The sequence below is a fragment of the Oreochromis niloticus genome, linkage group LG5, assembly GCF_001858045.2.
Source record: "Oreochromis niloticus isolate F11D_XX linkage group LG5, O_niloticus_UMD_NMBU, whole genome shotgun sequence".
Classification (NCBI taxonomy): domain Eukaryota; kingdom Metazoa; phylum Chordata; class Actinopteri; order Cichliformes; family Cichlidae; genus Oreochromis; species Oreochromis niloticus.
Genome location: NC_031970.2, coordinates 16,586,518 through 16,601,219, shown reverse-complemented (window position 1 = coordinate 16,601,219; position 14,702 = coordinate 16,586,518). Strand labels below are relative to the sequence as shown.

The 14,702-nt window shown below is 41.0% G+C and overlaps 1 protein-coding gene across 2 annotated transcripts in view; it reads right to left on the bottom strand.

The window, feature by feature from the left end:
• Window positions 1–14,702, bottom strand: part of cfap20dc (CFAP20 domain containing) — a 34,159-nt gene that overhangs the window by 13,090 nt on the left and 6,367 nt on the right. For both annotated transcript variants that reach the window (XM_025907211.1, XM_025907212.1), the window contains exons 10-11: window positions 13,894–14,034; window positions 7,796–8,109 (exon numbers count right to left, since the gene is read on the bottom strand). In XM_025907211.1, the coding sequence (XP_025762996.1) occupies window positions 7,796–8,109; window positions 13,894–14,034 (455 nt within the window). The remainder of the gene's footprint in view (window positions 1–7,795; window positions 8,110–13,893; window positions 14,035–14,702) is intronic.

Genomic DNA, 14,702 nt, shown 5'->3' with positions numbered 1-14,702 from the left:
CTTGGGGGTAGGTTAGGTTAATTACTGATGTGTTAGCCCTGCGATAGACTAGTGACCTATCCAGGGTGTACCCTGCCTTTTGCTATGTGACAGCTGGGAAAGGCTCCAGTGACGGTTAAGTAATTAGTTAAGTGGAAGAAAACGGATGGATAAAAATAAAACCGTTGACCATCCTGAACCAAGGTAAGTAAGTGTAGTTAACACAGATGTAAAAAGCTAACTACATCATCCAGATGCTGGCACTGTGTATTTAGCTTTCGGAACATACATGCAGTACTGTATGTGCAGACAGAGAATAAGGGAGTTCTACTGATATGAAGTTGTTCTTTTAATCTAAATCTGGATCAAACTTAGAACTCATCGCAACAGTTATAAAAAAATATGACAATAGTAAAATTGCACTACTGGTAAAAAACTAAAATTACAAATCACTTGCATTGAATACCTCACCCTAAAAAATAGATGTATCGCACTTATTTTAATATGCTGCTCCTAATGGAATTGAAAGATTAAGTATTTAAAACACAAGATGCTGTTTACTATCCTCCCACTTTTCACGTCAGCCATTGCCAGTTCTTCATACAATAGAAAGAATCACAGTTGTGGGATACTCACAACCAGATTGTTATCACAAAAACATTTCTTTGTTCATAATGTAGTCTTTGTTTCTCATGAATTTAAGAGCTCGAAGCTTTCCTTGGGCCTTGGAGATCAATATTTTTTCCTTATGCTGTCTGGTTTTTTTGGTGTTTTCTTTCATCTCTGAGCTTTGTTGTGGGGTGAAAGGTTATCACAAGCCCCTTGAGGTTTGTAGCTTACCGGCTCTATATGTTATTTGTTTTCCCTCATTTTTCTACACTTTATCATTTTTTTACATTCAGGTGAATAAACAATAAACAATATGTATTACTGAAACCCTGATATGGGTGCTTTTATGAGCCTGAATGCATTTTAATGAACTAATTCATGGTCCATTGTCTTAGGTACTGCATTTAAAAAACTGCACTTCCCTGAAAATATTGAAAAATTTCAAAGTAGTTTATACATTCCAAGTTCATTTCTTTGTTTTGCTTTTAATATTTCTCTATGTTTAAGAGCAAATGCTTGCTCAAAAGAATTGTATGAAGCTGACGCAACACCTTGAAAGATGATATTGCTCCAAGTTGAGAAATGAACAACCTGACACAAATAAATCAAAACCAGGTTTTTATATGCAAATCTTATTATTCCATTACATCAATATATGTACAAAACTGAAATCTCTGTCAAATTTTTCTAAGTATAAGGAAACATAATGTTCTCCTGGGGTTTAAATGTCTTTAGAGCAAAATTATTATTTACACAAACACACAATCTGCAATACCTGTACAAAACAACAGGTTAGAAAAAACATATACATGACTTATTTAGTTTAACCGTTCATCTTGCTGTAAATTTATTACATGATGGCAACTGAGTTGTGTTTTAATAATGAATGTTGGTATCATAATATACAAATATAGATAACAAAAGCTTACTACACAAATTCAGTGTCTGTCTGCAAACCCCTCCTACACAATTAGGAGTTGAGCAAACAAGCTTGGCACACAGGTACATCTTAGACGCCTGAAGGTTCTTATCTATATATCATATTGTTTGATCATATATTGATGTCATGATGTTGCCTAGCAACCACCCACCTACAGGCTAAAATGACCCATCTGTAGCATCTATGGACCTTTAACACCTTATAAAAATGATTATATTGTTTTAATTTTCACAACAATAACAATAATTTAATAATTTAATAAATAATTATTCATATTATTAGTCTGTCATGTTGCCTAGCAACCACCTAATAGCTACCTAAAATCACGGACCAAACAATACTGTAGCACAGTTATGTGTCAATATAAAGATTACATTTTTTTCACCAGATAGGTGTTTGCAAGACATTTATTTTCAGTTCCTTTGAAAGCCAAACATTTTGTTCCAATTTCTTATTTTCATAATCTTGATTAACTTTTAATTGGTTTATATCTGTGGAAAATCTAAGATACAGGAAACATGCTATTAGCCAAATCACATGTCACGGGTTCAAGGCTCACTAGAGACGGCGAGAACAGCGAACTCCCGGCATATCGTTTGCAAACCCCCCCACGGTCTTTCACTACTCACGTTAAACATGATATATAAGTCACTTAGATAACTTAAAAATGTTATTGTTTGGCTTTTTTCAGTATTTTATTTGTTCGTGAGTAAATCGGTTTGGCTGAGATTACAGCTGAATAAACGTCAAAAGGAAAACTGATTAAACAGAAGTGTGAGATGATTCTGTGAAGACCGACCCAGTGAAAATTTAGGCAGTGGTGGACTGGCCAACCCCCAACTCCAATGGTTCCTTGGTTTTGCAAATTTTTACTGGAGGTTCATTCACAACAACAGCCAGGTAGTTGCACCCCTAACACGCCTTACCGCCACTAAAATATACTTTCTCTAGTCCTCAGAAGCTGAAGCTTTCTTTGTCTAACTAAAGAAGCTGTTCACATCAACACCTGTTCTTGTCCATCCTGACACCAAGCTGCAGTTCATTGTGGAGGTAGATGCATCTGACTCGGGGGTTGGGGGCAGTACTCTCTCAATGCTCCAGTCCACAAGGCAAGCGGCAGCCCTGTGCCTTCTTCTCATGCCAGCTAATCCCAACTGAACAGAACTACGATGGCATTGGTTAGAGGGGGCCGAACAGCCTTTTGTCATCTGGACAGATCACAAGAACCTGACATACCTAAGGAGTACTAAACGACTTAATGCTCACCAGGCTCACTGGTCTTTATTTCTAAGTTGCTCTAACTTCACTATTTTCTATGGCACTTGTTGTTCCATAGAAAATAGTTCCATAGAAAAAAGCCAGACGCCCTGTCGTCCTGTCCCATTTTCTGCTGCCACTAACTCAACAAAGCCCAAAAACATTCTCCCCTCTTCATGCACAGTGGGCTCACTAACGTCAGACTATAAGGAGACAATTCAAAAAGCCCTGCAGGATGAACCAGACGCTGGCACCGGGCCGCCTGCTCTACAGTCATCCACTGGTTCACACCGCCTGGTTCAACTGTCACCCTGGGGTGAGAAGGACTATATTGTTCCTCAAGCGTTACTTGTGGTGTGAATCATTGGAAAGGGATGTAAAGGATTATGTGGCAGTATGTTCTAGCTGTGCTTGTAGTAAGAGTAACACTCAACGCCCTTTGGGGCTACTGCAGTGTTTACCTACACCTCATCGCGCTTGGTCCTACATAGCACTACACTTTTTTATGGGTGGATAGGTTTTCCAAGGTTGTTCACTTCACCAGTCTCGAGAAATTAACCACACCCACTGAAACTGCAAAATTACTGACCCATCATGTTTTCAGGCTTCATGGGATCTCTGCAAAAATTGTTTCTGACCAGGGCTCCCAGTTAATTTCCCAAGTATGGAAGACCTTTTGTTCTGCACTCTCAGCCAAGGTATGTGTATGCTCAGGTTTTCATCTTCAAATCACTGGCCAGTTGGAGAGGCTAAATAAAGAACTGGAGACGTCTCTCCGCTGTGTAACCTTCCAAAACCCCTCATCCTGGTCCTCACAACTGGCATTGCTGGGACATATAACTCTCTTACCTCCTCTGCTACTGTTTTTTCGCCCTTCGAAACATTTCTAGGGTACCAGCCTCCACTCTTCTCCTCCATAGAAGCCGACCTCACCATGCCAACAGTACAGCAACAACTACAGAGGAGGAGACAGGTGTGGACCCGGACCAGGGAGGACCTCCTCAAGACGGTCGAGAGAAACCAGCATTATGCCCATCGCTGTCAGCCTTCCGCTCCCTCCCAATGACCTTGGACAGAAGGTGTGGCTCTCGGCTAAAGACATTCCCTTGATGTCCTTGACACGCAAGCTCGCACCACGCTTCATTGGTCCTTAAGAAATTGATTCCGTCATTAATTAGTCATGTCACATAAGCATTGTTATTGTTACTGTATAAAAGCTGTACTGACAGCATTATGAAAACAGTGAGATGTTCTATAACAGTCACCCTTTAAACAGGTATGGGTGTCTCTTGTTGTTGACAGAAATGAAGTTCTGGTTTCTTTTGCATTCATAGCGGCTTTTTCATTATGAGGAATAATAGTTACTGACCAGAAAACAAAAAGTCGTAGGTGGGGAGAATGAAAACATAAAAGTTCTTTCTGTTACTGGTTTTAAACGGCTTTCAACTGAGTGAAAGCAGCTGATTACCGTTTAGAGGTACAAAGAAGGGCAAATTAGTATGATGCTGTAATTGGACTAGAAAAAACAGATGGAAGCAGAAAGTTCTAAGGGTGATCCACTAACAATTCTCCAATTTCTAAACACAAACGTAGTCAGTTCATTTCAGTAATCACCAACACCATTTAACAAGAGCAGCCCAATTGACCGGTCGCAAATAAAGAACAACTAACAACAGAGGCATAGCTTGTTGCTTCTGTTGTGATGGAAACAGTATTGTATAAGTCTAGGTTTTATATATGGGTTTTTCCCATGGTAATTCAGACTAGGGAGAGGCCACAGAGGGAAAATCGATTTGTTCTAAGGCAATGGTGAAATCTTTAGTCCACTGAGTGGGGACTCGGTGGATCGGGGCAGACGCTCTGGATGAATCCTGTTACATGTGATGGAGGGCAAAACCATGTAATCTGTGTGTAACAGCTGTGTAGTGGTGTAGAAGAACACCGAACATTATTTACCATCAGATCCAGAGCGATCCAATAAAGCTACTGCTGTGCCACATGTGCAAAAATACACACTCCTTTTTTCTGAATGCTGCGTGATATTGCTGGTATTGTACTGAACTCAAAGAAAAAAAAAAATCAGATACACACCCAGCTGTGGACAACACTCAGTCTCAATCTGTGAGTCGAATGCCTCTACAAAATCTAGAGTTACAGTAAATGGCATTATTCTAACAAGTTTAACAACAGCCTGAAGTCCAATAAGAGCTGTTTTGACAGATACTTTCAGTGTTATGTAACAAACACAATATGTAACAGAAAAGAAGAAAAGAACACAGCTCAGAAAAAGGAAAGATATGACCTCGCGCTAAGCTATCGAGGTGAGGACTTGAGTGACGACCTATAGGACAGACCGAAAACTCTGGCAGGCAGCTGTGCCCCTGTGGTGTTAAAGGGATTGTTCATATAAGAGTGTTGGCAGCTATGTCAGGCACAAATGAGTTAAAAGATGATTTTCTTTCAGTATGAAACAATGGCACACACAGCAGTAAACTGCCTACCGCAAACCTCAGTAAATTACAGCTGTAAGACTGATTTCTCAATTCTCCCTTCCCAAATTTTTCTACTCTGAAAGAGAAACTCCTGCAAATGCATATGCAATGAGGCCAGCCACAAAAATAAATGTCTTCATGCCTTTACATTGCTAACCTTTTATTATAGCGCTATTATAAATCCTCCAAAATAGCATTTTAATGGAAACAGATGACAAACTCTGTATTAAGAAGTGACATTATTACATGTGAATTGTTATAATTTCCTTTTTTCTTTGCATGTAGATGTCAACCTTAACCGTTAAACACAATTACTGAAAACTCCAAAGACAGTTCCCCCAAAGCACGGTGGCAGAGATAGAAATAATATTGAGACAAAGCAATGCCTTTTGGAAACAGAGCAAAGATAAAGAAAAAAAAAGTAGTAAACAAGAAAAGTTTTACAATTCACCTTATAGGTACTTTTTCAATCAGTCTAGTGTTCACACACATTGTTCTGGTTTGGACAGCAGGGTACTGAGGTCTTTAAAAAAAAGAAAAGAAACAACAACAGAAAAAACATGCTGCACTAACTATACAATGCCCAATGCTGAGGCAATATATCCCTACAGTATTTTTTATTCTTTATAAGTGTTCTGATAGGCCCTTTATTAGATTATTTAACAAACACTATAAATTGACAGCCAAGGAAGCTGAAATGGCTGTGCTCTTTTGACAGAGGTGAAAGTAGTTATAAAGCCATTCTCCAAACCAATATTTCATGCAAATTCTAAAGAAATGTTCAACCTGGAAAGAGCTTTATGGAAGAAAGGTTATACATGCAATTTACAAAGGTCACCATAAAAGATTCATTTTTTGAAACCAATCTATTTTACTGTTTTCCCAATATGATAACCCTGGCTCCTCAGTTTCAACATGTACATCTGCACCTGTACACAATGTCAGTGATAAATGTGAGCCTTAGGAGAAGCTCTTACAATACAAAATCAGAACATGCACTATTAACATTTTAGAGATGACTTCAAGTATCTGGGGTTTTTTTCAATGTAGTTGCTAACTTTGTAGATATAATGCATTGATTTAAAACTGCCATAAAACAAAAAGAGTATTGAGTTTGATATTGTAAGATCACTGGCCTTGTGTTTCTTAAGATATACTGTTCACACTAAACATGGTTGTCTTGTACTGTGCCCATGCACAACTGTACTCCCTCCCCCCTTGTCTGCTGGACTGCACTCACACTGTGCTTTATGATCCAGGCCTGAGCACGCATCAATTTGTCTCAGCATCTCAATAAGCTCTCTCCCCATTTCATGCACACACGCTTTTGAAAAGCACTCTTGTGAGCACAATGAGGTTCACAATTTTATGCATTTTGTGGCTTAATTTGGACAGGGTTTTTTTTTTTTTTTTTTCGAGCGGCGACGCACTATTCTCTCACATGCCTTACAGATTTATAAATTACTTAATGCATTGACTTTCTCAGAGGCAATGGGTGTCTGAGTTTCATGCTTGGGCAGAAAACACATGTCCACATCTTGGACAGACAACGTGTGCTCCTCACACAGTAGCAGTGATCATATTTGTTAAAGGAACTGGTACAGCCTAGCGTGAATAAAACCTTGTATTTAACTTTGCATAATGTAATTGCTTCAATATATCTCCTCGAATTTGTATGTGTGTTAGTTTCCTGTTCATTTCTGGGTTTTGCTTCATATTTTTTTGGTAATTGATTTTCCTCTTTGTTTCCTGTAACTTTACATTCTGTCTTTGTCTTCCCAACACTGATTCCACCTGTTTTTTGTTTTCTTATTGGATCTCTGTGTATACTTTGGCCTGTCCCTCCTTCAGTTTTTGTCTCTATTTTTGTTGTGCCCCTTTCTGGATTCCTATTTTGTTTTACCAAGTACATGGCATGTTTTATTGCCAGTCAATAAAGCCTCAGCTTTTGAATTAATCCTGGCTCAGTGTTCTGCATTTGAGTCGTCTCCTGTAGAATCACAACAAGGATATTAATTCTGAATTATAAGATTTATTATAAAGTTTTAAATAAGTAAAAGCAATTAGCATGTCTTTGAAGATCATTCTTTGTGATCATAGTTTAATCTCCTTGCTAAGCATAAAGAAAATCATCACTTTTTGTTACAAGTCTCAGAGCCATTAATAAATTATCTGATGATAAATAACCACACTGACCTTTCAAGTGAAAATTTAATGCATAATATGAAATGTGCAATATAAAATACTACTCACCAAAAATTTAAAGTGAAATTAAAGCTAGTACTTCAAACTTACTCTGATTAAACAGAAATAAATCAAACTTTGGGCATTTTGAAGGATTTCTTAGTGAATTAGACATAGTTTTTCATTTCTACTCCATGTCAAACTAGTAGTGCATGTAATATAAAGCAGTTTTTGCTTGACAGATAATCATTAAGTGTCCCCGCAAGACAGGAGCACTTGTGTGTGTGTGTGTGAACTCAAAGAACAGTGTGCTTGTGTCTCTCCCTTAACATACCTCATCACTTTCACTGCCAATAAAGTCATCCTCGGGCTGGACATCATACCGCCTCCCAATCTTGCTCTGAACCTGACGATCTCCCATCTCCATCTTCTCCTGGTCACCCTGGCCTTGTCCTCGTTTGGGTGAGTGAGGCTGGGATGAGAAAGTGAACACCTCCTCTTGCAGAGTGAGCTGAGGCTCAGATCCTTCATTACTCTCCCAGCTGTTCCAGACCTTCAGGTCAGAAGGCAAACCTTGCTGCACAGAGCACAGTTGAGACTCTGTGACCATGAGCGCTGAACTTTCCTTTGCAGGAGTGCGGCACTCATCTAAATGAAAGATGATAAAATAAGATCAAGTAACAAAAGAATAGTTGCACGGAAATGTTATTAAGAGTTTTAAATGTACAAATTCCCAAGTACGTCTTTCACAACGCGTGTGAACAATTAGACATGGAGTCAAATTACAATAAGCAATAAATCACTGTTTTATTACTTTTTAATCATACGGTTACTGTCATTCTAATTTGATTTGAATATGTGCACACGAAATTCATAATAACAATATAATAGGGTTGCAAATCATTCAACGACCTGGCAAAATGAGCATTAATGAAGTTATCCTGCACTGACATGTTTGTATTGCTTATTAACAACCCTGATGGTTAATTAGGTACAGTGAAACGTTATAGACAAAAAAATAAGAAAAACATCAGTAAGAAAACCATTTTACTGCTAATTTGTCACTGATGAAATGTCACCTATGCCACCTTTATATACATGTAGGTATATAAATAGCAAAGAGAATAAAAGCTTGTTTTAGCCTTTAATGAATGCTGCATCCACTTCTGTTGGTATGCGAGAAACAATGAATCCTTATATGTCTGTGAAGGTTCTCAGTCATCCAGGTCATCGTAGTCAAAGGAGTTTGCAAAGAAAAGCGTCTGGACTTCTTTGAGTTGCTTGAAGACGTTTCACCTCTCATCCGAGAAGCTTCTTCAGTTCTAAGGTCAAATGGCCGAGAGTCCCAGATTTAACCCAGTGGGAGTATCCCCCCAAGGAGGGACAAAGGACCCCCTGGTGATCCTCTAATCACATGCGCCAAGGTGTGAAAGTGGGTGTGGGACCTAATCAGCCAGGGTTTCGGGTGAGCCCATTGTGAAACCTGGCCCCACCCTATCATGTGATTTCCTGAGGTCAGATGGCCCAGGATGTGAGTGGGCGTTAAGGCGTCTGGGGAGGGAACTCAAAACTGGATTATAGATGGCAGACAGTTGGTGTCGTAAACCACCGCCTCTGTTCAAAGATGGTCGCTCACAGTGGACATAGATGGCCTCTTTCACTCCTCTTTCAAACCATCTGTCCTCTCTGTCCAATATGTGAACATTGGCATCCTCGAAAGAGTGACCTTTATCCTTAAGATGCAGATGGACTGCCGAGTCTTGTCCTGTGGAGGTGGCTCTTCTATGTTGTGCCATGCGCTTGTGAAGTGGCTGTTTGGTCTCTCCAATGTAGAGGTCCGGGCATTCCTCACTGCACTGTACAGCATACACCACGTTGTTCAGTCTGTGTTTTGGAGTTTTGTCTTTCGGGTGAAACAGTTTGTGTCTGAGTGTGTTGCTGGGTCTGAAGTACACTGGGATGTCATGCTTGGAGAAAACTCTCCTGAGTTTCTCTGATACACCAGCTACATAGGGGATGACAACGTTGTTGCGTCTGTCTTTCTTATCCTCCCTCGCTGGTGTCTGATCTTCTTTTCTGTGCCTTTTTGCTGACTTTATGAACGCCCAGTTAGGATAACCACATGTTTTCAGTGCTTCCTTTACATGTGTGTGTTCCTTCTTTTTCCCTTCAGGCTTAGAGGGAACAAGTTCTGCCCGGTGGTGTAGGGTCCTAATTACTCCAAGTTTGTGTTCCAGAGGGTGATGGGAGTCAAAGAGGAGGTACTGGTCCGTGTGTGTGGGCTTCCGGTAAACTTCAATGTTGAGGTTGCCATTCTCTTCAATGTGCACAGCGCAGTCCAGGAAAGGCAAACAGTTGTCCTTAGTGTCTTCCCTGGTGAACTTGATGTTTTTATCCACGGCGTTAATGTGCGCAGTGAAGGATTCCACTTCTTGTGTCTTGATTTTGACCCAGGTGTCGTCCACATATCTGTACCAGTGGCTGGGTACTCTCCCTTTAAAAGAGCCAAGAGCCTTTCTTTCCACTTCCTCCATGTAAAGGTTGGCTACAATAGGTGACACAGGGGAGCCCATGGCACAGCCATGTTTTTGTCTGTAGAAGCCTTCGTTGTATTTGAAGTATGTTGTGGTAAGGCAGAGGTCTAACAGTGTGCAAATCTGATCGGGTGTGAAGTTGGTCCTGTCTTCCAAGAAGCTGTCTTCTTGTAGTCGTTTTCTGACAGTCTCCACTGCTTCCGTGGTGGGTATGCACGTGAAGAGAGAGACTACATCAAAGGACACCATGGTTTCATCTGGATCCAGGGTAAGTTTCTGGACCTTGTCGGTGAAGTCGGTGGAGTTCTTGATGTGGTGTGGGGTGTTCCCCACGAGAGGTGCCAGGATGGTAGCAAGGTGTTTCGCAATGTTATAAGTGGCTGAGTTTATGCTACTGACTATGGGTCTGAGTGGGACCCCTTCCTTGTGGATCTTAGGAAGTCCATAAATGCAGGGTATGGCATCCCCTGGATAAAGGCGGTGATATTTGAGGCGGTCAATGATTTTGCCCTTTTCAAGGTCTTGAAGGCAAGCTATAACTTTCTTTTTGTAGCTGCTTGTGGGGTCTCGTTTTAAAGCTTCGTAGGTGTTGCTGTCACTGAGGAGAGTAGTGATCTTTGTGTGGTAATCTGTTGTGTTTAGGACCACGGTGCACCTTCCCTTATCCGCTGGTAATATAGTGATGTTGTGGTCTTTGCTCAGGGAAGCGACGGCCTTCTTTTCTTGTAGTGTGAGGTTAGACGGAGGGACTTTGGCACTGGAGAGGGTGGCTGAGACTTTCATCCTGATTTGCTCTGCTTCTGTCTGTGATAATTTATTAATCCGTATGGCGGTTTCTGTGGCTGTGATGAGGTCCACAAGTTCACCAGGGAAGACACTAAGGACAACTGTTTGCCTTTCCTGGACTGCGCTGTGCACATTGAAGAGAATGGCAACCTCAACATTGAAGTTTACCGGAAGCCCACACACACGGACCAGTACCTCCTCTTTGACTCCCATCACCCTCTGGAACACAAACTTGGAGTAATTAGGACCCTACACCACCGGGCAGAACTTGTTCCCTCTAAGCCTGAAGGGAAAAAGAAGGAACACACACATGTAAAGGAAGCACTGAAAACATGTGGTTATCCTAACTGGGCGTTCATAAAGTCAGCAAAAAGGCACAGAAAAGAAGATCAGACACCAGCGAGGGAGGATAAGAAAGACAGACGCAACAACGTTGTCATCCCCTATGTAGCTGGTGTATCAGAGAAACTCAGGAGAGTTTTCTCCAAGCATGACATCCCAGTGTACTTCAGACCCAGCAACACACTCAGACACAAACTGTTTCACCCGAAAGACAAAACTCCAAAACACAGACTGAACAACGTGGTGTATGCTGTACAGTGCAGTGAGGAATGCCCGGACCTCTACATTGGAGAGACCAAACAGCCACTTCACAAGCGCATGGCACAACATAGAAGAGCCACCTCCACAGGACAAGACTCGGCAGTCCATCTGCATCTTAAGGATAAAGGTCACTCTTTCGAGGATGCCAATGTTCACATATTGGACAGAGAGGACAGATGGTTTGAAAGAGGAGTGAAAGAGGCCATCTATGTCCACTGTGAGCGACCATCTTTGAACAGAGGCGGTGGTTTACGACACCAACTGTCTGCCATCTATAATCCAGTTTTGAGTTCCCTCCCCAGACGCCTTAACGCCCACTCACATCCTGGGCCATCTGACCTCAGGAAATCACATGATAGGGTGGGGCCAGGTTTCACAATGGGCTCACCCGAAACCCTGGCTGATTAGGTCCCACACCCACTTTCACACCTTGGCGCATGTGATTAGAGGATCACCAGGGGGTCCTTTGTCCCTCCTTGGGGGGATACTCCCACTGGGTTAAATCTGGGACTCTCGGCCATTTGACCTTAGAACTGAAGAAGCTTCTCGGATGAGAGGTGAAACGTCTTCAAGCAACTCAAAGAAGTCCAGACGCTTTTCTTTGCAAACTCCTTTGAATCCTTATACTGCGAGATAAGCCTGAGATCACAGAAAGGGGCACCTAAATTTGAATGAGTGAGCACATTTGAATCTCTCGACAGTATAATCACTTTCTCTAATTGCCCACTGTGTGGCAAACCCTGCGCCCAGGAGATGTCCCTCTGACTTTTATTTAATGCACCACATTACCATTAATGAACTAACTGCTTTCCGTCTGTGGGCAGGGCTGCAGCAAAGGAGCTTACTGCTGGAGAAACATCCATAATTGAGCTTTCGGAACACATGCACTCACTTCACAAGGACAATGTGGGTATAGGTGTGTCCGTGTGTGTGTGGGGGGGGGAGCAGTGCGGGGAGAGTTTGTGGAGGAGGGATCCCACAAGTGGCCTTGACACAGGTTATGCAAAATTAAAAAGGGGGGAAAAGCTTGTGTCCAATGTAGAATGAGATCTTTTAAAATTCATGCAACACTTCAACAATCCAGTTTAAAAAGTAAGAGTGGGAACACATATTGTTTTTCTCAAGCATAAACAAGGTGCTTATTAAAATCATAACATGCAAAGCAGTCATCAAAATCACCCAGCATGTACATTGCTCTATTTTGTCTCGTGTTCCCATCTCTTGCTGTCGTGCTTAACTTTTCACTGATATCACATGTCTTCCTGGTGTCTATTTACGGCTGCTTTAAGCCTCATCGGCTGCTAGATGTTCTGACTTTTCTGCTAGGGTCAGAGACTGGTGCTTGCTCTCCTGCCTGCTGGATGAAGGGCTGCAGCTTTCCCAGCTTTCACTATTCCCTCTATGGTGCTGAGGTACAGCATCCCAAGGAGATGTTAACAATAACTGAAACACCTAATAATATAAAAGAATAGTACACCTTTAGCCCACCACAACACACATAGAATATACACTCACCAGCCACTTTATTAGGTACACCAGTTCAACCATTCATTAATGAAAATATTAAATCAGGTAATCACTAATAGCCAACAGAAATGGTTAGGATGACATGCAAATGAAATGTTCAAATAAAACATTAAAATGGGGAAAGAGAATGATTTCAGTGTCTCTGAACATGGAATGGCTGTTGGTGCCAGACGAGCTAGTCAGAGTATTTTTTATATTTTAGAAACTGCTCTCTGGGTGAGAATGCCTTGTTGATTCCAGAGGTCAGAGGAGAATGGTCAGGCTGCTTTGAGCTGATAGGAAGACAAAGAACAGTAACTGAAATAAGCTCAAATAAACGCAACCAAGGTATGCAGAAGAACAATTCTGAACGCACAACATGTCGGACTTTAAAACAGACAGACAGCAGCAGCATCAGAAGACCACACCAGGTTCTGTTTCTGTCAGCTATGAACAGGAAATTGCAGCTAAAACTTGTATAGGTTCACCAAAATTGGAAAAAAAGAAGACTGAAAAAATTCACTGCCTGATCTGATAAGTCTTGCTACACTTGGATGGTAGGATCAGAATTTGGCATAAACTACCAAAAAGCATGGCTCCAGTCTCCCTTGTATTAACAGTTCAGTATGGTAGTGGTGTAATGGTGTGGGGGATATTTTCTTGGCACGCTATTAACAACTGAGCATTGTTTGAACACCACAGCCTACATAAATATTGCTGATGATCATCCATCCCTTTGTAACCACAGTGTGGCCATCTATGTCACAAAGCTCAGATCTCTAATAGAGCCCCTTTGGAATGTGGTAGAACAGGAGATTTATATCATGGATGTGGAACTGACAAATCTGCAGCATCTGTGTGATGCTACATGTCATCATGGACTAAAATCTCTGAGGAATGTTTCCAGTAACTGGTTGAACCTACACCACAAAGAATTAGGGCAGTTCTGAAGGCAAAAGGGGATCCAAGTGGCTGGTGAGTGTATACAGTGCACACAACTTACCTGATGATGTTTGCTTTTCTCCTCCAGCACTGATGACTCGCAGCCTCTTAGATCCCTTCTTGTCAGCCACTCTTTTTTTAGGAGGATGTGGCTGTAAACTGCCAGATGCTCCTACATAATGTACTTTCAACATTAGAAAAGCTTTATAACACAAAACAGTCAAACAACAATGTTATTAGAGCTTGCCAGAAGCATATCTGTGAATTGATTATGCACCGTGAAAATCCTTATTAATGAAGGCATTTCAGTAACTGAGCTTCTTACATTCATTCAGTGAGGAGAATATTTCCAGCTACATTATGTTCAGCTGAATTAGGGAATTTTAATCATCCCATTTTTTTCATTCTGTCATGCTCAAAGAATGCTGTATTACCAGCCATAAAAGCTGTTATTAGGTGCTTGAGAGAGCATGTTCTGAGAAAGAGGACTCTTATTTTGTTAGTTTGTTGATTCAAATGTACTGCATTTACTGATGTCTAGTATCTGGAAGAAATGAAAAGGCAAAGTAATCATCTATGCTCTTAGGGCAAAGATGCAATGGAAATCAAGTATATTAAAATCCCAGTCCCAAAGGCTTAAACTGTTTTACTCTTTGAAGATTTAGTGTCAAAAACCATTCACAGGTACTGAGTCAATGCCAGCTAGTTTTGAATTGAAGATTTGTGGCAAAATCTGTTTCAGTTAGTTTCATTATACCAATGTTTAGTTCAAAGTATGATGACAACGTTTTTCCAGACCACAATTTAAGTTCATAAAATAGGCATTAGTTGTTTTGTGTCTATATCTAACACTTCACATCAGCAAGTATA